The 26,316-nt window shown below is 37.7% G+C and overlaps 3 protein-coding genes and 2 long non-coding RNA genes across 11 annotated transcripts in view; 4 read left to right on the forward strand and 1 right to left on the reverse strand.

Annotated features, from left to right (window-relative positions):
• Positions 1–5,810, forward strand: part of LOC139954965 (uncharacterized) — a 56,598-nt gene extending 50,788 nt beyond the window's left edge. For 3 of the 7 annotated variants that reach the window (XM_071955038.1, XM_071955025.1, XM_071955031.1), the window contains one exon: positions 3,937–5,810. The gene's annotated coding sequence lies outside the window, so the exon portion shown is untranslated. The remainder of the gene's footprint in view (positions 1–3,936) is intronic. The other 4 variants (XM_071955039.1, XM_071955040.1, XM_071955034.1 and 1 more) reach the window with 2 other exon arrangements.
• LOC139954970 (uncharacterized) overlaps positions 1–5,810 on the forward strand; it is a 28,901-nt gene extending 23,091 nt beyond the window's left edge. The window contains exon 2 of the mRNA XM_071955043.1: positions 3,007–5,810. Coding sequence (XP_071811144.1) covers positions 3,007–3,761 — 755 coding nt within the window. The 3' untranslated portion in view covers positions 3,762–5,810. The remainder of the gene's footprint in view (positions 1–3,006) is intronic.
• Positions 579–25,999, reverse strand: LOC139954976 (uncharacterized). The gene is made up of 3 exons (XR_011788248.1): positions 23,575–25,999; positions 6,333–6,482; positions 579–930 (listed from the first exon to the last, which is right to left on the reverse strand). It is a non-coding gene; the product is annotated as an uncharacterized lncRNA (long non-coding RNA).
• On the forward strand, positions 9,198–14,306 carry LOC139954974 (uncharacterized). Its single transcript, XR_011788246.1, has 4 exons — positions 9,198–9,620; positions 10,735–10,885; positions 11,475–11,596; positions 12,417–14,306. It is a non-coding gene; the product is annotated as an uncharacterized lncRNA (long non-coding RNA).
• The window catches only part of LOC139954963 (tumor protein D54-like), a 39,846-nt gene continuing 31,897 nt past the window's right edge, over positions 18,368–26,316 (forward strand). Inside the window, exon 1 of the mRNA XM_071955004.1 lies at positions 18,368–18,894. Within this exon, the coding sequence (XP_071811105.1) occupies positions 18,831–18,894 (64 nt within the window). The 5' untranslated portion in view covers positions 18,368–18,830. The remainder of the gene's footprint in view (positions 18,895–26,316) is intronic.

Consider the following 26,316-nt stretch of genomic DNA (forward strand, 5'->3'; position numbering starts at 1 on the left):
TACATTTTGATTTGTTAAAACTCTCAAAACGTCTGCCACGTTTTCGTGTGTTGTATTTTTTTTGTATTTATGTCACATCCCACAGTGCAGGCTTATACATTGAAGACAGCGGTGAGATTCGAACTGGTATCAACGAATTATGTATGCAATGTGTCTTTTAAATGGGCGCAATTCTATGTTCCTTTCATTGGGCTAATAATATACCAGTAAGTTTCGGTATACTCTGTTTGGCTGACAGTCCTGGTAAAGTGTATGTTTATTTATGATTAAACTTCTTGGATGATGATGATGATGATGATGATGATGATGATGATGATGATGATGATGATGATGATGATGATGATGATGATGATGATGATGATGATGATGATGATGATGATGATGATGACGATGACGATGACGATGATGATGACGATGACGATGACGATGACGATGACGATGACGATGACGACGACGACGACGACGATGATGATGATGATGATGATGGTGATGATGATATCTACATCTATATAGATATATCTATATCTATCTATATATATATATATATATATATATTTATATTAATATCTATATATATATATATATATATATATATATATATATAATTGAAATTGCAGTGAGTTGGAAAATCCAGAACATTTAAAAAACTTCCAGCCTCCACCGGGATTCGAACCCGGGCCTCCCGCTTTATATGCGGACACCCTAACCACTAGGCTATGGACGTTGATTGTATATCCAGAGGTTCGAACCCGGTAAGGAAGGTCGAAATTCCACTGTAGGCGTAATTATATGTATAAATTACGCTTGAGAAAAGTTTAAAAATTATTTAATAAAAAAAGGCTTACATACATACCAAAACAAGGAAGCTGTACGGCTCCTCGTAAAAAGTGCAATAACCCACCTCGGATTAGTAAAATTTCAACTTCAGCTCTTTAAGAAATGAGTATACAAAGTACATGTAGTCACAGAGGGGTTGATGATCAAAGTTGACATTTAGTACAGGCAGCTCTTTAAGAAATGAGTAATACAGGAAACTATCGGGAGAAACAATGTATACGTTGGAATTCCCAGGATCTTAAAGTTCATGGTCTGTAGATCGCAAACCACAAACTTAACTAGAAATTTCTAACGAATTCAGGAAATACGTCGGTTCAAATGGTCTCGAGTTTAGGCTTTATACCTGGGAAATATCCGGACCTGCGATATGTATACAAAGTACATGTGGTCACAGAGGGGTTGATGATCAAAGTTGACATTTAGTACAGGCAGCTCTTTAAGAAATGAGTAATACAGGAAACTATCGGGAGAAACAATGTATGCGTTGGAATTCCCAGGATCTTAAAGTTCATGGTCTGTAGATCGCAAACCACAAACTTAACTAGAAATTTCTAACGAATTCAGGAAATACGTCGGTTCAAATGGTCTCGAGTTTAGGCTTTATACCTGGGAAATATTCCGACCTGCGATATGTTTACAAAGTACATGTGGTCACAGAGGGGTTGATGATAAAAGTTGACATTTAGTACAGGCAGGCCTACAACTTCATGAATCGTTACAGAACTATATGCAACGAAATAGATGCATACCGCGGCTTACACAAAGTGCATGAACTTTCCCTTAAGTATACTTGACCTTATATTGTTAATATATATATATATATATATATATATATATATATATATATATATTTACATATACAAACACCCATCACTTCTTGAGATAGTTCTCATCTGCATGAAAACGCGCGCCCCACAACCCATACGCCCCACCCCTCTCGACCTTCGCCCCATAGTACCAAGACTTTGACAAAATCCGGCAACACACCACTTCATCGATAACAAGACTAGTGATCGGGTTGTGTATAAGTGACGACTTGAGGTCGTGCTCTTACCTAAATGGAGTGTGACCACTCCCGATTTCCTAAGATCAAGCTTCGTAAAATCCCAAGAATTCCAAAGGACACTGGACTGAATGGACATGCATCTAACAATATTCGAATTATTCGAATTTGTAAAGCAAACAGCAGATATCACTCCATATCAGTGAGCATGAAAATGGCGTTCCAGAATGAACAACCTCCAAACCATGGGCGCAGATCCTGGTGGGGATAGCGGGACGCGTCCCCACTAACCTTTTCAGTAGTGGGGACATGATATACCGTGTCCCCACCAATTTGTCTTGAACAATAGCTGCATTTCAAGTTCCCCTGTTTTGAAGTTTGATCCAGCATTGTGCAAATCACATGCAACAGTTCTCATTTTATTATATTTATTCACAGTTGTTAAATATAGGACGGAAATCGCATTTGCGGCAGTCTATAATTGTTTTCTGGGAGAGGACGCCAGACCCATCGTATACAAAAGTCTACTTGGATTATTTTTCCCCTGATTTTTTTCTGCAGACGCCCATGCATGTATTTCCCCAAACTAAATTTCTAAACCATGGAATCTCAAACTTAAGGAGGTTTGGGAGCATCGATCATTAGGTCTGGGAAGTGTTATTTCCGGCGATCTGGGAGGCTATATTTGACCGTAAAAATCGTACGCTACGCGCGAACCCATGGTCGCGCTCCACTTAGATAGTGTCAGAGAACAGACTCGGGTCATACCATTATCTCAGCCCATATGGGGGTCATGCATTCGCAGTCAGGGACTGCAGGGTACAATTTATTTCAGTCTAGGGCTGATCATATGCCACTAGGGGGCGTACCTGGACGAGGTTCCAGGGAAATTAAAGATCTCTTCGTCGTGGGAGATGGCGGAGATACGTCTGCTGATTGAGGCTGGTAGGGACCTGATGATGTTTGGTGGGTGGTTGGAATTCCTGTGGATGTACACTGGGTGGTCGTTGGGCTTCCTGTAAGGGTAGTGTTTACCGGTGTTGAGGTTGAATGTTACGTCGAGGAAGTTGGTGATCTTCAGGTTGCAATCGATGGTGATGCTGAGCCCAGTTCTTTGAATAAGCTGATCAGGTGTTTTCTTATCCGGTCTGCTTTACTTCCGATAGATTTCAGGATCAAGAAATCTACCAAACTGCTCATCCCGGCCGACAAAACCAGAAACCTGTACGAGATAGACACCCAACTACACGAAAAACTCCTCAGGCAACACATCACAAAGACCTACCAGACGACCTCCATGGCACCTGTCAACAGAATCAACGCCGAAGCCAGAACTATCGCCGAGAAACTAGGGATCGACAACCGCATGGAATCGATGGCCACCAAGCAAGCCTTCATCACCCTGAAAGACCACAAGGACAACTTTGAGAACAACCTACCATGCAGGCTCATCAACCCGGCAAAAAGCGAAACAGGTCTCATCAGCAAGGCCATTCTAGACAGAATAAACAACGCCATAAGAATCGCCACAAAAGTTAACCAATGGAGAAACACGTCATCCGTCATCGAATGGTTCAAGAACATACAAGACAAAGAGAAATACACCTTCATCAGCTTCGACATCGTTGAATTCTACCCCTCCATTACAAGAAGCCTACTGGAAAAAGCCTTAACTATGGCTAAGGATCACACCCACATCTCCAACCAAGACGTACAAATCATAATGCACTCCAGGAAGTCACTCCTTTTCGACAACGGCACACCCTGGATGAAGAAAGTCACCATGGGCAGCTACGATGGGGCCGAGGTATGCGAGCTTGTAGGACTCTACATCCTAAACACACTAGCAAGAGAATATGGGAAGGAAAACATCGGGCTATACAGGGACGACGGCCTAGCAGCCTTCAAAAACACCAACTAAAAGCATATAGGTGTATGCTAGATATACATAGGTGTGGGTGAACTAAAAGCATATAGATGTATGGCCATATATACATAGGTGTTTGTGAACTAAAAGCATAAAGGTTTATGCTAGATATACAAAGGTGTGGGTGAACTAAAAGCATATAGGTGTATGCCAGATATATATAGGTAAGGTGAACTAAAAGCATATAGGTGTATGGCCATATATACATAGGTGTGGGTGAACTAAAAGCATAAAGGTGTATGGCCATATATACATAGGTGTGGGTGAACTAAAAGCATAAAGGTGTATGGCCATATATACATAGGTGTGGGTGACCTAGAAGCTTATAGGTGTATGGCCAGATATACATAGGTGTGTGTGTGAACTAAAAGCATATAGGTGTATGGCCATATATACATAGGTGTGGGTGAAGGGAAAAGCTAAATATTAATTTTTTCAACCCACTACACTATCATGTGTTTTTGTTCTTAGTGACGTGGGTAGACGTCCACTGGCATTTAGCCAGTAGATTTGCCCACATTTCTGAGGTTTGGAGGACTACTACACATTGAACAGTCTACCTAGGAAAGTTGTTGGAGACTTGATCCACTAGTGAGATACAGGAACAGATCCTCTTTTTAAAAGGTTTCACCCGTTGTCGGGAAAATAATTATATGCGAGTGACTCCGTACCACCATTTTAGTGAGTCAGGGAATAAACCATTAGATAATGAAAGATTATTTTTTGTAGTTTTGGAATTAGAAGGGTGCTCGTGGTCAATTTTATGGGGGGACACAATAATGGATTAAAAAATAATCTTTGTATTAATATCATAGTTGTATTTTTTCTAAAACATTTCAAGAGAGTTGATAGAAGAGGCCTTAATGTTATATCCTAAATATAGAGTATTCTTGCAATAGTTTTAACTGAATATTCATGAAGCTGTATGTGAATATTCATGCAACTGTATGTGAAATGAAATGTCTTTCTTTTCTTTCCTTTTTTTTTGCCCGCAAATCTTGTAATTTTTGTTCAAATATTAAATAATAGTTTTCATTTTGTTGAATTATATTGATTTTTTTTTAGGGGGGGTGGCATAGAAGCAGATTTAATTATCAGTATTTTGTGTTCATTTCTTTTATTTTTGTAGAGTATATTATTACATATTTTGTCATTCCAGCAAAGCCATTTGTACTTCTATACAACTCATTGTGTTGAATTACAGCTTTGTCTATATAGAGGTTTGCTTTTTGTGAAAACATGTCGTCAAGCACAGATAGGATTGGTAGCAATTTGAAGAATGCCCCATTACCATGGCAATGGGATGTTGTATTGAATATACTGTAGTAGAGCCAAGGTTATTTTTTTCTCATTGTTACAATTAGCAGTGATTATGTTTTGTAGGTACAGTTGTCACAGTTTGAACACCATGCACTTCTACAGGGGGCAGTCAATTGGTATAATATTAGTGCATTGGGCCATAACTAAGGCTAACAGCAGTGCAAACTGGGAATAACAAAATTCTGGTGGAAGAGACTGGGTGGTTGGATTCATATGCAGTGTTTGAGTACTCGAAAAGTACTGGACGCTGGAGTAGCACTCGAATAGTCTGCAAGTACTCCGTACTCACAGTTGATGTGTTAGTATACTAGTACTCATCATTCAGTATGTAAACAGATACTAAAGCACTTTTGTACTTGTATTCAAGTACTTGGTACTCGCTCAGGGCGAGTACTTTAAATATTAATGAGATATATTGTATAGTTATATACATAAATATGTTAAAATATTAGTTTTCTATGGGAGACCCTGGAGAGGGGCACCGATGGGTTAAGGGAAGTTGCACAGCTGTGAATGATAAAACTACTACTCCATTTGCAAAAAATTAAAAAAAAATATAGCATTTTACCATAGAAGCAAATATTAGTATATTTCCTGGGGAAAATGTATGTTTTTACATCAAATATTTTGAAAAAAGATAAAAGAGCTGGTTTATGATTATTGCTGTCTGCGGTAAAGCACTTTGTGACAACTTTAGTATATAAATAAATATGTTGCACTGCACATATTGTGTATTGGTTATCTCTTGTATCATTTGTCTAACTCGTTATGTTATTAAAATATGTCCTTATGCTGTTGCAAAACGTTAAACCAACGGAATTTGTAGTATTTAATGTACAACAGTTATGTAGTCAATTCCTTCTGAACAAGTCTGTAGCCAGAGTTTCATCTTTCATTTTTCTTTTTTATGGGGGGGGGGGTGCAATTTATTGCCATATCGACCAGAGCGCATAGCACTATCTGCGTGGGGTTCAGGGGCCGTCTTATGGCCCCTGGAAGCTATAGGATATGGTGGACTTTAGAGCTGTCAAAGCTGTCAATTTATATCCAATCGCCCGAGAATTAAGTCAGTAAATTACTGTAAACTCAACTTACAGTACGCTGCTGTAGAAAAGCACGGTAAAATACCGTCAAATATACGGTCGTTTCTTACAGTGTATGTAAAATTGTATTAAAATGTTCAAAATATTGGATATGATTAGCCAAACATTGAGTAGAAGTTATTCAAGTAGGTAATAAACTCACTCAAAATAGAAGCTCATTCTGGGCATGATGCGTTCTGCTAAATATATATTGATGATTTCGTCAGCAGATGATGTGTCATTCAAAGTTCCTGAAGAAGCAGCTTACATTCTCTCGCTTTTTGACGTATTGCGGATGCTGTCCTGTGGAATTCTGAGAAGAAAATTTGATATATAGGTAGCCTTTTGGTTGGTGGTTTGCATTCCTCTTCAATAGGGTGACTCTATATGTAGGCTACCGGCTTAGATAGCTTTTCAAAAGTATTGGCGCCAAAACATTAGAGATACCGCTATGCCAAATGAAGTTTTTCTTCTGAAACTGTGTGAGATCTCTCTACGTGCTCTTCAAATTCACCACGCTCCACCACCCTCTCTCTCTCCACCTCTCTCTCTTTGTATATCTCTCTTCTCTCTCCACCTCGCTCTTTCTGTCATTTTTCTACCTCTTTTTCCTCTCTCTGCCTCTTTATTCTTTCATTCGGTGGGGGCGACTACCCCATCGCCCCACCTGGCTACGCGCTTACTTCTGAAGGTAGTATTTTTTAAGAAAGATAAGTTATAATAAAAACAAAAATGGAAATATATCTAAACCGAAAATAACTGCCTGCACGGCAGAAGACGTATAAAGAACACACGTAGTTTTTTTTATGTAATCTGAAATAAGTTCTCATTTGACTAAAACAAAATGTATAGGCTTATTACATGCCAATCTTACGCATTACGAGTATATTCCCTGTGATATATCTATACGCGGTACGAATTATTAAGCAGGTCACACATCCGGAGTCTATATGCATGCTGAGTTCTTCAATACCGCCCTATTTTCAGTTTCATGAAAAATTTCATACTGTAACGTTGATAAAGGAGGGGAACTTCACTTGGGTCATTGAAGCTATACTCCTATGTAGGGGTGTGGGTGCCCCCCCCCCCGAAAACATTATACATCAAATAGTGTTTTCGGTGGCACATCCAGACTATAGGTTAGTTCTATATAAGTGCCTAAGCGCAAGATTTTGCTAATAAATACTTTGTATGACGTAGAAAATGGAAGGGAAAGGGTCGGGCGGGGAGGCTATTCGTAGTAGTGGTCTAATTCTTTCCCGGCTGAATGTAAATCTCTCCTGACTGAACCATTGGAGGTGGGGTGGCCCTGGACCCCCTTTGTGCCCGCCAGTGACCGCCACGAACGACTCCCACCCAGTTACCGCACCCACATTCGAATACTCTGTCACCCCAAGTTCATGACGGTTTTTCTTTATGTTCAGAATTTAGTAGATACTGCCTTGGTTTACCAGCGTAGAAGAGAACAACGACCACATGTACCAAATACACGAAATCTATCAATGAATACATAATGGCGGCGAACATTGTGAGTTGCCACATCTCTCTCTCTCTCCACCTGCCGCGGCTCTGAAAATTGTCCTTCGATTTGCGCCCTCACTTTCTTGAATTTTTATTCAATTCTCAGTCCAGTGAAATAGCGAAGTGATAGAGCGCCCTTATAAACACGAATTGCCGAAATGCAGCGTTTTAAAGTGGTTAAAATGACACTTTAACCAACGTAAAGTAGGTCAATCAGCTAAAGTGACTAGACTGTAGTATAATACAGAGACAATAAGGTTAGTTCATTAGATGTAACACAGAATATATAAACACTGAAAATGACATGTTTACGATGCGTTACAAATTCGATAATGGCAAATGGTCAAGTCCGTCGGCAGTGGATGTCTTCGGCATGCAATGGTGTTCTGATGTTCATTTGAAGTTAGAAGAACATGTTGAGGTACAGTTGAGTTATAAGAATTTTTGAAACGATGGATAAACCAGCACCGAGGAGCCGACGTCATCGACCATTTTATTCTCAAAGGAACATTCCTGAGATTTAGCATATTTAAAAGGTCAAACCCGAAAAGTCTATAGAATCATTCTTAACACCCAGTATTTTTTCTTCTTCTTCTTTTTATTGAATATATCTTGACAATATATAAACATGATTAAACGTCCAATACTTTAACATATTGGCTTACGGCTTGCCTGTTAGAACTACCTATACACAGGCGCGGCGGAACGGAAAAATTATTGGGGGGGGGGGGGCTAATGTGTGGAGACTATCTAAGCGGAGCGCCACCATCGGTTGGCGCGGAGCGTAGAAGAAAATTTTGGGTTTTTTCAAACCCCCAGATGGCCGGAAACGGCACTTCCCGAGTGTTTTATGCTGCGAATATAGCCCTAAAATATGGGTCTCAAGCCTGCAATTTCTCAGATTGCACGTAAAAGTCTGTAAAAACATTGTAATTTGTATATTCGATGGTGTTTTAAGAGAGTAGCTATTACTCATAGTGTACTCGCAAAGACGTTTTTGAGTGTAGTAAGGGCAGTGGCGGAGCTAGAGGTATTGGTCAGGGGGGGGGGCAAGAATGGTCTGTAGAGGCGCTTTCGACACTATCTAAGCGGAGCGCCACCACAGGTTGGCGCGGAGCGTACAGAAAATTTTTGAGTAAAGGTACTCCCTAGATTGCAGGAAATGACCCTTTCCGGGCCTTGCTAATTTGCAGATAAACGGAGAATAAATAGGTGGCGTCGCCATTTTGTCGGAAAATTACACCAACAGAATATGACAAATGTCAATAGGTATATGAGAGAGCAATAAAATAGTCAATAATCGCGAATAAGTAAAAAGTAGTGAAAAGCTGAAAAGGGCGCCAGCAGTCCATTTGAGTCCGTCAGGGGGGGGGGGGGCATCCGCCCCTGACTGTATATATAGACGCTCCGCCACTAAGTAAGGGGATGTTGGAGAACTGGCTGAAATGAGGCAAGTCATTGGCCTACTCTCTTAAATTTGAAGACTGAAAAATTCAGTCTAAGGTTCGACTGAAATTTATTTCAGTCCATAAGACCGATTTCCAGACGCTAAGACTGGAATTGTTTCAGAACGAAATTCAGCCTACAATAGACTGAATGCAATACCCAATAAAATCATTGTATTTTGTCACGTGCTCATTTTAATTTCAGTCCATGCGAAGACTGAACAGTTAAACCAATCCGGTCTGTCCAAATTAATGACGTATTCTAATCTACATATGCCCGGCCGCGTACGTAGGTACGTACGAACGTTGAATCGACTCGCCATCTTAGCTGAACTTACCTTGAATACCGAGAGAATTTACGCTTCGTTTTATGTGTAAAAACTAACCTTTTTAAGCTTTCCACGAGGGTATAAGAATGGCAGAAACATTGAGAACGTGTTTGGCAGGTAAAGGATATGCAGAAGAAGTAATATCATTGCTCGAAGGTAATATTAAAAAAGGCCGTTTTAATCGATTCATACTCATACGCAGTCATAGCGTTAACATGAACAATGCTATGCCTAGTACAGTAGTAGTACAGTTGGCTATAGCCTAGTATAGTTATACTATGGCCCGGTATACACTGTACTGTCAGACTGTCGTACATGTACGTCTATTGTGTCACTGGTTACGAGTAATTTAGTGTTGGCCTAGGCCTAGTGATATTTTACTAATTATTACTAAATTAGGCAAGCCTATTCAGAGTGTGCCGACTGAAATTAATAGGTACCGGTTAAAACGAAAAAAAAAAAGGCTTAGCCTAACGTTAGGCCCCTAACGTTAGTCCTTAATAAATGATTTTTTTTTTTGAAGAAAATTTATTCCTACCCTGCAGGCTGCGCATACAAGTTTACTTAGCCTACAGTAAGTGAAAAGGCATTGGCTATTTACCCGGCCGTTAGGCACTGGTGCTATTGGGCTCAGTATGGTTTCTACTTGGTCACTTCGTGGGGTCACTTATCATTGCAGTCAATGGAGAAATACTAGATTTTTCACTTCTTTAATTGTAATTTAAAAGAAAAGTACTGAAAATGCTTTCTTTTTCTTTGAATATGTTTCAGATAAATGCCTAACACATCTATTAGTAGCAAACAAAAATAATAACACATTTCCATACCCATCTAAAATAGGAGTGTTGGACATTATTGGCTAATTTAAGCCAGTGGGGCGTGGGTAATCAAATCGTCCATGACAGGCCGCTGGCCCTTTTACGGGTTAGCTCAGTTGGTAGAGCACCAGACTGAGATGCTGAAGGTCAAAGGTTTGAATCCTGTGCCAGCGATTTTTCAGTAGCTTTATTGCAGGTAGATGTGCTTTGCAGCTAGTTAAGTATGTTATCTGTAGGCTAGCTTCGCATTTTTCCATTGTAAAGGGCATTGAGACCGGTTTACGTATAATGCGCTATATCAAGCATTTCTAATAATCATAACCTTCTTTTCAGTCAAAAGATAACTGAAGAAGCAAAATTCAGATTTGATGTAGTAAGTTTCATAATTGTGATACTAGAAAAATCTCCTAGCATTCTGATTTGCAGTAATAAAATGTTTACATTTCTTTCAGATAAATGAGGAGTTTCGATTAATGTTTGCCGAATCCAGGGATAACTTCATCACAAAGTGGGATGGATATAGAGAACGCATCATAGAAGTGAGAAAGAAAACCTCACCAGCTATCGCAAATATGATTGATGCTTTTGAGGAAACTGATAGTAGTAAGTTAAATTAGTATAGCTATCATATTTCAAAGTTTTCTTTGTATGCCTTTTTCTAGCTAACCAATCAATAACGTTTTGGGCATTACCCCTTGGTAAGAGGCTGGAAAGTTCTAAATTTTATTCTTTTTCTCAATTTGGGCAAATTGTGGCCGCTTGATAGATAAAGGTTTAAAATTAAGACCGAAAACTTAATTGTTCTTATTTTTTCTTATTACCATATAGGCAATAATAAACATCATAGTTAAATTTTCTGTGAATATTCTTTGAAATCAAGCACTTAAAGTACTATAAACATTTTTTCCTGTTTACGATTAGAAATATGCCACAATTTAATTTGAGCAGATTGTCATCCAAAATTCAATGAACCATAACTTTAAAAAATCAATATATCAATAACTTTATAGTTTGTGAAAATACAGAATTATTTATTTGGATGTATAACTTATCTGGATTATATTCAAAAAGGTTATTTATGGAATGTGCCATTTGTTCACATTTACTTGTTCTATGATTTATTGCATTTAATTAGCCACATACTATGCCTTGGAGGTTATGTTTAAAACTTCAAACTCAATTTTCTTTTCAGAGGATATGTGTGCTTTATATACATTTATATATATACTGCACAGGTCAGTGACTATGTTAAAGCAGAAGCAGCAGTCCACTAGCAGAGCAGGGGCACTGTTGTACTTCCTTCAGAACAAACCTGTGAGTATTTTATGACAATATACTGTTTATTCCCTTGCTCAATGCTATATAAACACCCCTGCGTTTAGTGGAAAAGTTTTGGTTTTACAAAATTTGCTTGGCTAAACAAAAATTGGCTTGTTATGTGGAAAAAAGTTTGTCTGGTGTATATTAAGGTTAGCATCATATCCACTGGGTCTTATGGCTCTTTTCCATTGGCGCTACTGAATGGTATAGGCACTGGCTCTATAATCATCATGGCTCAATGGAAGTGACTTGTATAGAGTAGGAAAAAACACTTATTATGGCAATGTGAAGCAGGAATAATTTATTCAGCACTGTCTGATTGGCAGCGATACTGACAAGAATGTGGAGCAAGGCGGAAAACCGGCAAAAAGGGAATTTAATAGGGGTGTTTGGGGGAGAATGCCCATTGTGGTCACAATTGTAGTAAAGTGACATAATATTTTTAAATGTAAAGCCAACCAATATATATGCCATTTTTAGTAAGGAATAACAAAGATAGAGATGGAAAAACGGTTGACTTATGAACCCTTCAGGTGTCTGAGATGTACAATTATTGATACTGAAGGTACACTCTGCCAGTCTGTCCAGGGTTTGTAATAACCAAATTTTGTAAAGTTGTCTGTCAAAGGTTTGTGAATTTTTAGTGACATTCTAGGGAGATCATGTAAGAAGTTTAGTTTATGTAAAATTTTATTCTCGTATGAATAAACTGGAAGTCTCATGGAATATTTAGATTGGCAGTTTGCCTAATGTTCAGATGTTAATTTAATAGTATGGAGTAAAATATACATATTTTTTTGTCATTTCTTTCTAGCTTGACACCAGCATTGATGCTACCGCTGCCGGAATAGATGGAAAGTATGTACAACTGTACATACTTTCACTCGGACCTGCCCAAAATCCGTCACAGTTCTTTATTTTTGGCGGATAGAATTCCAATTCCTGCAGGAACAAGTAACAAGTGGATAGATTATTTAAAGCACATTACACATTTAATGTGCATTATGCTTTGGCACTTTATCAATTCTGTGAATTTTTAGCTGCCTTTTTATATGGAGTGATTCCTGCTACGTCAGTAAAGGCACCATTGCGTAGCTTGGCATCTAACATTAAATTAATTTCTCCTAAGTAGCTTTTTAGAGTGGTGTTGCAAGTGTTTATTTGTATGCTGTATTTTCATTTTGATGTTGTGTCATGTAAACAATTGTTTTGTTTATTTAAACACCAGTACTATCGGTATTATAACTTAGTTTGGTACAATTCTGAATTGTAATCCATCCATTGTCGGGTCAGTCAGTTTCCAAAAATGGTTCAATTATGAGAAACGAGTGTCAGAATGGTGTGGGCTGGTAAGAGATGGGGTTGGGAATAAGCAGCAGAAATGAAAACCCTGAAGGGTAGGTGGAGAGGTTGGGAGTATAAAAAATGTTGGGGTGACAAGAGGCTGGAGCTTGGAAGAAGGGCTTGGCCAAATGGCCTTTTCCAGTATTTGTCCATTGTCGGTCACTTTCCAAGTGGCCTTTGCCAGTATCCGTCCATTGTCGGTCACTTTCCAAGTCGCCTATGCCAGCATCCGTTCATTGTTGGTCACTTTCCAAGGGGCCTTTGCCATTATTTTTTCTTTAAGTACAATTTAGTTTAATATTTTAAATTTCGTTATACCAATATCTGTATAATAAATAACTTGCCCTGTCATAATTGGTTCGGGTTATTATTATATTTGCTACAACTGCTGCACATGGGTTTCACTTAAAAGTATTAATTTAAATTAAAACATAACAATTAATGTTTCAAGCCTTAGATTTTTAGGACACTATATAAAAATATTCCAGTTGTTAATATACATTATTTTTTATTGAGGAACTTGCCTTCTCTGTACATAAGTTGAGTGTAATCTGTTATCCGTCAATTGTAATCCGTTCATTGTCGGTCACTTTCCAAGTGGCCTTTTCCAGTATTCGTCCAGTGTCGGTCACTTTCCAATTGGCCTATGCCAGTATCCGTCCATTGTCGGTCCCTTTCCAAATGGCCTTTGCCAGCATCCGTTCATTGTTGGTCACTTTCCAAGTGGCCTTTGCCATTATTTTTTCTTGAAGTACAATTTTAGTTTTACATTTTAATATTCTTTATATCGATATCTGTATGATAAACGAACTTGCCCTGTCATAATTGGTTCTGGTTATTATTATATTTGCAGCAACTGCTGCACATGGGTTTCACTTAAAGGTATGAATCTAAATAAAAACTAAATTAAAACTAAATAAAACTATAAAAATAAATGTTTCAATCCTTAAATTGTTAGGACACAAAATAAATTAGTTATGGTCAAATTAGAAATTTCTGGTAAACTTGACCACTTTTATAGAGTTTGCATGTCAAATCGTCGGCACCGGAATTGCAACTTTAATTTTTGGAATATTTCATAACTAAAACTTTACATTTAATTTATTTTTGTAGTTTAGGTAAATAACCATTATTTAGACCTAAGATATCATAAATAAAACCCAAGCAAACAAATTTAGCTTTTGTACTACTTTTTGTTTATATTTCTTAAAGGTATCCAAGAAAATAAATAAAGACAGTTTTAATACAGTTTTTAAACTTTTAACAGGTTTTTTGTTTTCTTATTTCCATAGTTAGTGGAATGTTCCCATGAATTATTGTTTTATTGTATATTGTAAAGCAAAATCTAAGTTAAAAATATGTAACTATCAACCTGCTTTTTTAACCAGTTGTTTCTAAAGTTATACTCCATTTAGGAATTTTTACAATTTTACGGGGAAATTTCCTTTAACCTGCCTGGAGAGCGACTGTAATCGTCCCAATTTAGTGCCTTTGGGCAGTTTTTTGACTGGCATATTGGACTATTAATCCCTGAATTAAAAGTATAAAATGACGATATTCTGTCTAGCCACTTTTTTTTAAAGTCTAATTGAATAAAATAATTTAAACCTTATAGGCTGGATTCTAATCTAATTTGGCTTAATTTCAGTCTAAGAAAGGGTAAATTCCAGTCCTGTTACACTGAAATCATTAAGTCTAGCTAGACTAAAAATCAGTCGTTTTACAGACTGAAAATTTTCAGTCCTTCCTTAGACTGAATTTCAGTCTGAAGGAACTGGTCCCTCAGTTCGTCCGCTCTTAGACTGAAATTTCAGTCTATTAGACTGAAATTTCAGTCTATAAATTTAAGAGAGTAAGACGAAGTTGTGTTACGCTTACCGGTACTCACACTCACTGCTTCCAATTTTCACGGGGCGTGAAGACGCGGTTGGGGTGACAATGTGGTCTATAGCCAGGTGACGGGCCGAGGGTCCCCCAGCAATTACTAAAATTATTACACCTATATAGTATACGTGTGCATCGGACAGATCGACAAGTATGCATTGAAAAATGGGCAGATGCACGTTTCGGAGCCTTGGTAAATATTGGGGGGGCTTATCATGCATTTGCCCCCTCAACTTTTTCATTGGGGGGCTCAGCCCCCCCCCAAGCCCCCCCGGTTCCGCCGCCACTGCCTATACATGGTATCATAGGTGCGTGTCGGGTGACATTTTCGAATTCAACCTGTTTACTTTGTTTCGGCTCAGTGTTTTTTTCCTTCGCGTTTAACATTGTATTTTCGATTCAAAACTTTACAAACAAATATTTCAATATATGTTTGAAGCCTCAAAGTATATCTTAACCCATAAATCAGCTTCACTCCTTATTATCGCTATCATATTTGATATGGTTCCAAGTTCCCAAAGACTTCTTACAATCTCTTTATTATATTCAGTGGGGTAGGAAGGTACTTTTGAGTGGGGGGGGGGGGCTGAAGACTGATGGCCGGGAGAGGGGTCTAAGGGGAGGGGGTGTCCCCCTCTCCTTTGGAATTTTTTGCATTTCCAGGTAGCCTCAGATGCAATTTGGTGCAATATAGCACACTTCAACACCCACTCCATTTTGTAAACTTAATTTTGTATTTTCACCAGGCCTTAGATGCAATTTGGTGCTCCAAATGAGATTTTTATTCTCATTTGGAAATGAAAAAGGGGTTTTCTGACTTGCGAAGCGGGGGGGGGGGGGGGGCGGAATGATACTTCCGCCCCTCCACATTTTTCACTGGGGGGGGGGGCTGGCACCCCCTCCCCCAGCCCCCGGTTCCTACGCCCTTGATTATATTCATTATAGCTAGCTACGAAAGACAATATTTGTACATTTGATGTATGTTGTGGAGTTGAGATATATTGCAAGATCAATATATATATATATATATATATATATATATATATACAGGGGCGTATCCAGGATTTTCTAACCCGGGGGCGGGAATTACTATCTAAGCGTACAAGAAAATTTCTGGTTTTGAAACTCCCCAGATCACCGGAAATGGCACTTCTCGGGCTTGAAAATGACCAACCAGATGTACACTTTTGCATGAGAACCTAGTATTTCCAAATAGTTTTTTTTTTCCATCCATACATAACCTTTTTCAAGATTGTCACCAGTCACACATCATGTTCGACCTCATCGCATGTCATATGGATCATTGCTTTTGTAGGTGATTCCATGCCGCGGCCCACAATACCCGACAGCCCCACTTTTGAAGGTTTTAAGCCCATTATTTGTTCAGAATTTGAAAATTCACATTTCTCGTGAATAAACTCACTTCAAAACATTCCCATAATGTTGCAAAAAAATTCATCTATGGACAACCAATACAGAAAAACCTCCTTGAACCCCTAACAGACCGGTCAAAATTGCACGAGAAGAGGGAAGTATGATGAAGAATGTTGGTCAGGAAATTTTCGAAAATTCAGACATAGTTAATTTATTGGTGTACAAATATTAAAACCTTTTATAATGGCTATTATAAAACTTCGTTGAAGGAAATGAAAAAAATAGCAGATATTTCCGAAACCGAACACTACACAGATAGGCGTAAGAGGCGAGGGGGGGGGGGGCTGCAGATTGAATATTGAAAATTCGGGCAGTATGCTGAGAATGTTTCGGGCACCTACTGAAAGAAAAATAAATTGCAATGATGTAGCTAAAGGAAATGAATAGTTTAAAAATGATCTCCTTGGTAATTAAAATAAAGTTCTAAGCTAGGCCGACTAATTCGCCATTACTAATGTAAAAGAGAGTTTTGACATAATTAGACCTCCATGCTTTTTTTCCATCTACATAGGACAATTCGTTGTTCATGAGCATCCCGCGGTATACTGCGCAGCTTTCACGGACCGTACACGGTACACGATAGCATGCGATGTAATAACTGATACTTGCTTATATTATATTGACATTAACGTTTTGAACGCGCGCGGAGCGCGCGAAAAATTTGGTTATATGTTTCGGGCAAGTCGTTACAGCTCCCCAAATCAAATTGGGCTCCTACGCCTTTGACTAAACACATAGACAGTTTTGAGGTTGTTCATCCTGGAACGCCATTTTTATGCTCACTGATATTATGTGATATCTGCTGTTTACTCTACAAATTTGAACAGGCGTGTAGCGAGGAATTTGCCTTGGGAGGGGCGAAGCCTGTAGGCAAACTATCTAAGTGTAGCGCCACTATGAGTTGGCGCGAAGCGTTCAAGAAAATTTTGGCCGAAATGCCTCCCAGATGGCTGGAAATGGCCCTACCCAGGACCATGGGTTGGCGCGAAGCGTACAAAAAAATTGGCCGAAAATGCCTCCAAGATCGCTGGAAATGACACTTCCCAGGCCTTGTTAGTTGCATCTAAGCAATTTCTAGTTTGAAATCACTAGCGATATCATAAAAAAAAAATATGCTCGGAGGGGGGGGGGGGGGGTCGCCCTTCCCGAAATGCGTCATGTTCCCCGACGACTCGAGTCGAGTTCGAGACCAGCCACAGTTGGTTTCATTGTACAATTGTTTAAGGCGTTCATACACACAAACGCGTTATGATAGACCACATATAGTATATACATAGATACAATAGTACATAGAAACATCAAAAAAAAAAAAAAAAAAAATAGAAACATCAAAAATGGAGTTGTCGGTGTAAGGGGTAGGGTGAGGCGCACGCCCCTTCCAAAATCCTCGATCCGTCACTGGCTACACTGTGTATATAATAGGGAGCAGCGCTGTAATGATGTCACTGTTCCTCGTTCTATTCCAGGTGTCTTGGCGTTTTTCTTCTACTCTTTCCTTTTTCCCTTTTCTCTCTTTCTCCTCTTTTCCCCCTCTTTTCTCCCTTTTTCTTCTCTTTTTTTCTCTCCTCTTTTTCTTACCCGGGGGGCGCGCCCCCAACGCCCCCCCGGATACGCGCCTGATATATATATATATATATATATATATATATATATATATATATATATATATATATATATATATATTGTATGAGCTATGCACCATAAATATATAGGACGTGTGTGTGTGCACATTGAACTTATACAGTAACTACATTTGCCTGATTTCGACTTTTGTCCCCAGGGAGTTGATCTAGTGCTTCAATTTGAGCATAAAACCTTCCTTAACAACAGGTTTTAACTTTTATCCTTGAGCAGAGCCGTAGACAAATAGTTTAATTGGCATGCCTGGGCTATTTAGCAGTTGTCAGAACCACAAAACTGTGTTTACGTTTTGTAAAATAATTCTTGTTTATGAGTCTGCCACTGCCTTTCGGAGCAGCCGACTACACTAGTAGCAGTTTCATAGTCGTTCCGGTTTGTTGCAATCACCCAGAACTCTTCCATGCATGAAATGAAAACGTCAATAGCGGATGTATTCTTATATGTGTTATGTCAGCGTAAACCATTGCTATAATCGCTGCCGTGTGCAAGGTGGCATGTAACAGCAGAGTCAACTCTAACGACGTTTTCCTATATATTGGCTAATTTGAGTTTTCTAGCTCGTCAGGTCTCAATTGTTAATGAGCTGTGTTCCAATCTCTCTGAAGAAAGAGAAGAGAATAAATAATAAGGCTTCATTAACAAGGGACCACATTCGATTTCTCTTCTACCAACCAGGGAATACTTATACAGATATAGATAACCGTTGTCTGTGAGACTGTGACCCTCGACCACTGTTTGACCTTTTGAGCTTGAATGTGAAAAATAACAAGGATATCAACAGAACTACGTGTGCTAAGTAAGGCATCTCTTACACTAGTACTGTCATCGTAACTTACTGCAACTAGTAATAAAATCGCATAACTAGCCACCTTGTTTACCAAGAAAGAAAGAAAAAGTACTACAAAGAAGAAACAAATCAGTCATAATGGATTCCACAAACGGAGTTCCACCGCATCCTGACAGCCTTTATTCTGACATTGCAACAACAGGTGAGGACGAATCGAAGGAAAGGAGTACAATATGCTGCTATGTACAATAATACATGACTAACGTTATCCCTACACATACTTGCAGTATAGGTCTAAGTTAGGCCTAGCTGTAAAGTTACTCTACTTAGCAATATCATAGTTCATACAGTGTAGGTTGGGCCCTAGGCCTGGACTAACTCAGGAATTGAGACTTTAGTTTATTGCTGTAATATGTGGCTAGCGTATTGCAGGAAAGGCAAACCATAACTATTCACTTCACTGGCATCAATAGGGTTAGGCTCAGGTCTAGCCTATATTAGTTCTCCAGTGGAATTGATATATTTTGTAACTTAGTGCATGAGGCCTAAGGCAGATTTCACAGTTTGATGGTCCAAACCAGCATAGTCAGTTTGAAGTACACTGTACTGCTGTGTGCTTTAAATAATTACAAGTCTTTGTAATTAATTTGAACAACTCATGCATTTGAAATAAAAAAGATAATATTTTTTATTTTGTTCAATTATTTTCTTTGAAAAATAATGATGAAAGTTTTTTTTTGTACAAAAATGGACGGACTCAACTCCCACAAATAGGTGTTGCTTAAATAATTGGTATGTACATTGTGAGAATGAAGAGCAACTGAAATAAATTTTGCTCATTCAATGAAGATAAGAATTATGTAAAAAATAAGTGGTGTCTCTTTGTCTTTATTGGTATTTTGTACTTTGTGGATGTATCTCAATAAGTGACAATTTCCCAGATTATTTCCGTCCAAAATATGTCAAATAATGTATGCCTTATTTCTTGTCAACACGATTAAAAAAAATTACGATTTTGTTGTGTAAACATTGCTCAAGTGTATCTTATATAATAACAATAAAATATCCCCGATCAAACCTAATCTCCCGTAATTGTGTAGTTTTTCACAAATCACACGTTATGTCCGTCCAAATTTCCGTTACGTGTGACATAATACATCGTCATGGATATAAACATCGTATGGAAATTATTTTGTTCAGTGCACCCTCCACAATCTTCCTCTGATTTCGCGCTATTGGTAAAAACCAGCTGTAACGTTCTAAACCAACACTTTCGTTACTGTATGATACGGTGAAGAAATTCCGTCCCATGTGTTACGTGTGCAAAAGTGTTACGTGCGAAATACCATTTCTTACAAATGTTAAGCTCAAAACAAGAAACAAGGACGAATTAGCTTATTTTTATATTTGTTTAGCATCTTTCTTATCGTAGTTGACATACAACACATAATAGTGTCAATGGTTAGATGTAAGGCCATTACATCGTAATCGGCCTAGCGCACGTTATGTAAGGGGATAGATAACGCTAGGATAACGTGCGAGGGGACAGACATTGCGCAATATCGGGCACTGCGAGTAACAAATGTAAACTTAAAACTGCTGCATCAAATTAGATCGTTGGACCATGTCAAGTATTCAGATTAAGAATTAACGCTTCTCCGATGTTTAGGTACACATTGTGAGCGATGTTTATGACTAAAATACAGTGTTTGCAAATGGCTGCCCTACATACATTTGTACTTCTAGTACCAGTTTTGCGATTTTTTTGTAGTTGTATTCCTTGGCCTACTCAGTTTGCAAGTTTGGGGTAGTAAATTAGTAGCTGTCGCATTGCATTGCAAGGAAATAGAACAGAGAATGTGAGGACTGGGAAATAAGGTAGTGGATGCCGTGAAGGGGAAGTTGGCAGTGATGAATTCGTGCTCATTCATGAATATTAATGAGGTTACAGGGTCGAATGTCAAAATCTTCAAATTGCAATAACTTGGCAACTACAAGTCTGAATTCCTTCAAATTTGGTGTTGTGATATTGGTAGACCATTTATACATGCTGATGAATGTTGTAATTGATACCATGCATATTAATGGGGAGGCGGGACTGAGTTTTTTGGTTTGTATGAATGATAACTCGACAAGGGAATGATTGATCAATAGCATACTTGGTGAGTGGGTGGCCCATAATAAGAAGTTAAACCCAATTGAATTTGGTGCTCATTCATGAATATTAATGAGGTCACATGGTCAAACATCAAAGTGCAATGACTTCTCAAGCACATGTCAGATTTTTCCAAACTTGGTATGGTTAGATTGGTATGTAGCCCAAACTTTCTGATGTGAATTTCACCTCATGCATATTGATGAGGACGCATGCTTAGTGTAATTTATGTAACATAAGTTTGTATGCACCATAACTTGACAAGGGAGCTATTGATTATTACCATACATATTGGTTTGGTGGCCTATAGATGAACACTATTAATTTTAATACCTACATCAGTAATTTAATGAGGTCAAAGGGTAAAAATCTTTATATATTGCAATAACTTTGCAATCAAAAGGTTGAATTTCTCAAACAAAAACTTGATATGGTGATATTGGTAGGTAGCCTAGCTACACATGCTGATGTGTGATGCAATTAATGTCATACACATTTATGAGGGGCATGGCCTGGCAATTAATTCTCTTGTTAATGTAAGGCTTTCTAACGAGTTTCCCTGTGAATGGGTATACTAGTATACATATTTAAACCAATGACTCCATAAGTTATTTTTGAAATTCACACATAACTCTGTGTCCGTCCAATGGTTATGTGTGAAATTAAACAAAGTGTTTTGTATTGTCAAGCTACATGCAATTTAAAGGCAGTTTTTGTGTTTACTTGTTATTTAGCAATGTTCTTAACATCTTTTAACACAAATCAAATTCTTTTCTCTTCTGAGTATGTTATTAAGTGAACTTTTACCTGATAATTTACCATAAATGTCCGTCCATGTCGGATGTTACAAGTTAAAAACCAATTATACAATTCTATAACATCAATTAAGTCAATTAAATGCAGTAATTAAAGGTGAATTCAATATGCCTGCAAACTTTATATTACATTTTCCCTTTTTGCTTTTGAATTCATTGCAATATATGTGGTGACAGTCAGATACCTCTGACTCAGTTGGAGTGTGTGAATTTATCCATACACTTGCTGATCTACCCTTGCAACATATATCTGTACTTGTTAAGTAGACATAAAAGTTAGAAATGGATGAAACAGAATCAAGTAGTTTGCATAACCATTCTGAATGTTTTCAAAACAATGCTTCATTCCAATGGTTATGTGTAATATTCACACATACTGTAACTCTGTGTCCGTCCAATGGTTATGTGTGAAATTCACACATAACTGTGGTGTCCGTCCAATGGTTATGTGTGAAATTGAAAAAGTTTTTGTATTGTTAAGCTAATTATGCAATTTAAAGACAGTTTTTGTGTTTATTTGTTATAAAGCAAATGTCCTTAACACATAGCAACAAAATCAAATTCTTTTCTCTTCTTATTAATTTTTTAAGTGAACTACTAATTGATATTTTACCATAAATGTCCGTCCAATCACATCAATGTCGATTGTAACAAGCTAAAATTAAATTAAGAATTTTTAAATAATATCTTTTATACTAGTTATAGTCTGCAACATTGGTGCTTTCCATAACTGAAGAATTATGGGACTAGGCCTTTCCTTGTATCTCCTGGGGAATAAAAAGTGGGAAGGGTGAGATTCGAATGGATTGTGACTTCGTGTGACTCTGCAATTTAGAGTTAGTAAATTTTCCAAAATTTGCACCATATTTTATCTTCTACATTCCATTTTCACTTCACTGAGATGTCAAAGAATAAAAAACATGTGTATTACATAACTTGAAACAAACTTAATTTTTTTAATACTGTGGGAGCTTTTGGACCATCTGATTGTGAAATCTGCCCTAAGCTAGACTCATTTTGTATGAGTTATGCACCAAAAACTAACTAGTTTCTAGTTTCCTATATGAATAATGTCATTAAAATTCGGCAAAATACCAAGCTTGCATAAAGCTGAGCTGTTAAACTGCCTTAATCATTGAAAGCCACCTGATTAATTTCAACTGTAGCACTTGACGTTACAAACCAACAGTGCTTAACATTATAGGCTAGGCTTCTAGGCCTAGATACTGATTGTCGTCAAGCCACATAGTTGCTCGACTGCCCACACTGACTGATGAATGCACAATGAGCGACTCTTTCCATTCACGAACGTGGCTCTATTTAGCGTAGGTTGAATACAGTACAAATTTATTTCCCTGGTTATCGGTTACAGAAGTGTGTAAAAAGCTGGGCAGTTGTACAGAAGTCATGAACTGCAACACACTGCCTAATGCCAGTCGGAGAAAAGTCCTTCTTGTCCAGTTTTCCTGACCGAATCCTCTGCATCATTAAAGGCGTAATCTTGATCAGTCAAAGTTGTATGCAAGAGCACACTGAGTGATGAATGGTTTGTTTACAATATCATGATTGAGTTGAGTAAGCTCACTGCAGTCAAACAGTATTATTCTACAGACTACAGTACTGTGGTGTAGCTCTGTATTTACATGCCTTTTGCACACTTTACTGTGGGTAGCCTACTAAATTGTACTCCTATATATAGTCAAAGGGAATTCAATTTGTCTGTCCCTGATATATATGATCTTGGATTAACACTGGCCTATGCCTTTGCACACTTAAGGCTTTACTGTGTATAGCCTACTAAATTGTACTACTTTAGTCTAAGGGAATTGAAAATGATCTGTCCCTGATATATAAATAGGAAATGATCTTGGATTAACACTGGCTTACATCTTTAATAAATATTCATGATTACCAGACATGTGTCTCATGTTTGCTGAAATCTTTTTCCTGCATCCACCCCTGTCAGTTAACAGTTCCATCTGGCAGGAAAGTATCTTCACAGCTTCTAAGAAAGAGATGAGGATTCACCACAATTCAAGAAAGGAGAGGAAAAACTGACTCAAGTTGTAATTGATTTTGTTTTTTCCCACTCGGACACGTCTTATGTCACTTTCATATGGCCTGCCAAATAACCACATTTCTCATTGTCACTCGTCTTTTGAATGTTGTTGCAAGGATTGAGACACGTACCAAGGCTAGAGAATACGTAACTCAGGCTGTATTAAGAGAAATTTTGCACTGGCTTCCTGCCTTGCTCAGAATCATATAAATATTCAAGATAAATGTTTAATAAGTACTATAAATAACACCAGTTTCTATTTTATCAGTGTTGTTACAACCACATCTGTATATATATGTCCTATGAATTATGAGTAAATATCTTCCTATCATTATATTTACTTACTGATCCTTGGGAAACCCTTGTTTTGCTTTTGCTGCCCAGGGCTGCACCCATCAAGCTATCTCCATCTCTGTCATTCTCACATGTCTGTACTGAAGGCTACACAAGATCTATTTTTTTCAAGAACTCAGCAAATTCTAATGGACTTATAATGTTTCCATTTCACCTTAAGATTTGGCTGCCTTACTGCAACCTTGCATTTTCACATTTCACATTGATGTGTCAATGCTCTCTAAGCTTTATTTTTGCTGGTAAAACTTGTGCATTCCAAGTATTTGTAATACTATATATAACACCAGCCATTTTCCACAGAGGGCACTATGTAATGCAAACTTTTGCCCAGCAACAATTTTAGGTACTGAAGGGCAATTTCTTAATCCAGCTCAGGACTGATACATGGTTAAAACTGAACATAAAGTTGTACGATGTTACAGTTGGCAAACAGTATACAGTTTGTTGCTTCTCATAGTATAGTATAGTATAGTATAGTATAGTATAGTATAGTATAGTATAGTACAGTACAGTATAGTGTGTAGTATAGTATACAAATAATAAATGGTTATGAGTGCAATAGTGCAAATATTTCGTGAGTTGAAAGATGGAATGTTCCATTCAACGAGGCGCAGCCGAGTTGAATGGAACAAATTACATCTTTCAACGAATGAAATATTTGCACTATTGCACGAATGGAAACCATTCATGATTTGTTTTAGTAGACAAGTTTCTCTGCTCTCTTACCATTGAAAAAATTGCTATCAAAAAAGTATAACGCATGGTTCTATTTCATAGCGTGCAATAGAGTGGATTTTGCATGCAATCGACGAGCAATTGACCAATCAAATGGCCGGAATATAATTAGGTGTTGTATAATAAAGTATAGTACAGTATAGTACAGTACAGTTTTACTAAGTACCCATATACTCAGATTAGCTTGTTGTATCTATGGTATGAATTTAAATTCTATCATTGTTCAAAGGGAATGCCAAAGTGATGTCAATTCAGAGAATGGGACCAGAAATTCCACAGTTTTTACCACTTGCTAAGAACTGCCAATAGTCAAAACAAAATCTGACTGAAATAAAATTTCTCAAGTGGTGTTTTCCTGAAAATTTACAACAGATAGTGTGCATCGTGCAGTAACAGTACAGGTTTGTAAGAGTAGCCTACAGTACTTAATAATACTTGCTGATAATAAGCAGAAATACAGGGCTTGAATGTTAGGCACGGAAATCATGCCGATTCTTTGATTGCAGTCGTCAACAGACGGCATGTGTTTACGCATGTTCTTAATGTCTTACTGGCAAAATTTGCCCACATTTTTTAGCCAGTAGGAAAATGAGAATATATACATGATTTTAGCCAGTCAACTTTTTAAGCAGTGCTTGTTGTTTCTAGCATACATGTGGGCCAACATTTTGAATGAATGAATGAAACCGTTTATTTCCAGCATAAATACTCAATATCACATGAAAGTAAACAATTTAAGTCAAGTGAACAAATATTTTTAATTATACATATCAAATTCACCCGTGGAAATGGAGAAAACGGAAGTACGATACTTATAGAACCGTTTTCCCCAGAAATATTAATCTGTCAGAAAATGTACTGTAAATATTTGGTGAAATTTTGAAATTCTGTAGTGCTCATTTGGGACATAATTTTGTATCAAGTTTTTATGATTTATTTGGCAGAATTTGGAGGCAATTCTTTTATGCACCAATACATTTTTTTTTATGGACGTACAATATCTGATGTTTTTTCTAAAACAGAAAGTTTGTTGGTTCGTTGGTGAATGGTAAACATATACAGTTCGTAATGACCTGATTTTTCATTGACTGAGCTTTGATCTTGACGAATTAAATTAAAGGTTAAATCTCTACAGGTAAAGTATACTACCTGCAGTATTATACCGTACTGACTACATGATTTGTTTAGAGGAATGCTGGGTAAGGTAAATTAGCTTTAATACTATTTGCAGAGAGATGGACTTTTATCATCAAAGTACAAACATACAGTATAGTTGTTCCTACTACTGTACATATAGTTTGATCCTAGAGTTAAGTACTATTGTAGTACATACAGTACATAGCCAGTCGCATACACTCTGTACTGTGGTACTGCGTGTGTACAGTTCCGTACGGTGAATATTTGTGGAATGAAGAACGAACATTGTCATGAACTTATTGTGCTCCTAATATTTAGCAGTTTTGACAGCTGGATGGACTTGTTTCTTCACAAAGGAGAATTTTTCTT

This window comes from Apostichopus japonicus, chromosome 17 (genome assembly GCF_037975245.1).
Source record: "Apostichopus japonicus isolate 1M-3 chromosome 17, ASM3797524v1, whole genome shotgun sequence".
NCBI classification, from domain to species: Eukaryota; Metazoa; Echinodermata; class Holothuroidea; order Aspidochirotida; family Stichopodidae; genus Apostichopus; species Apostichopus japonicus.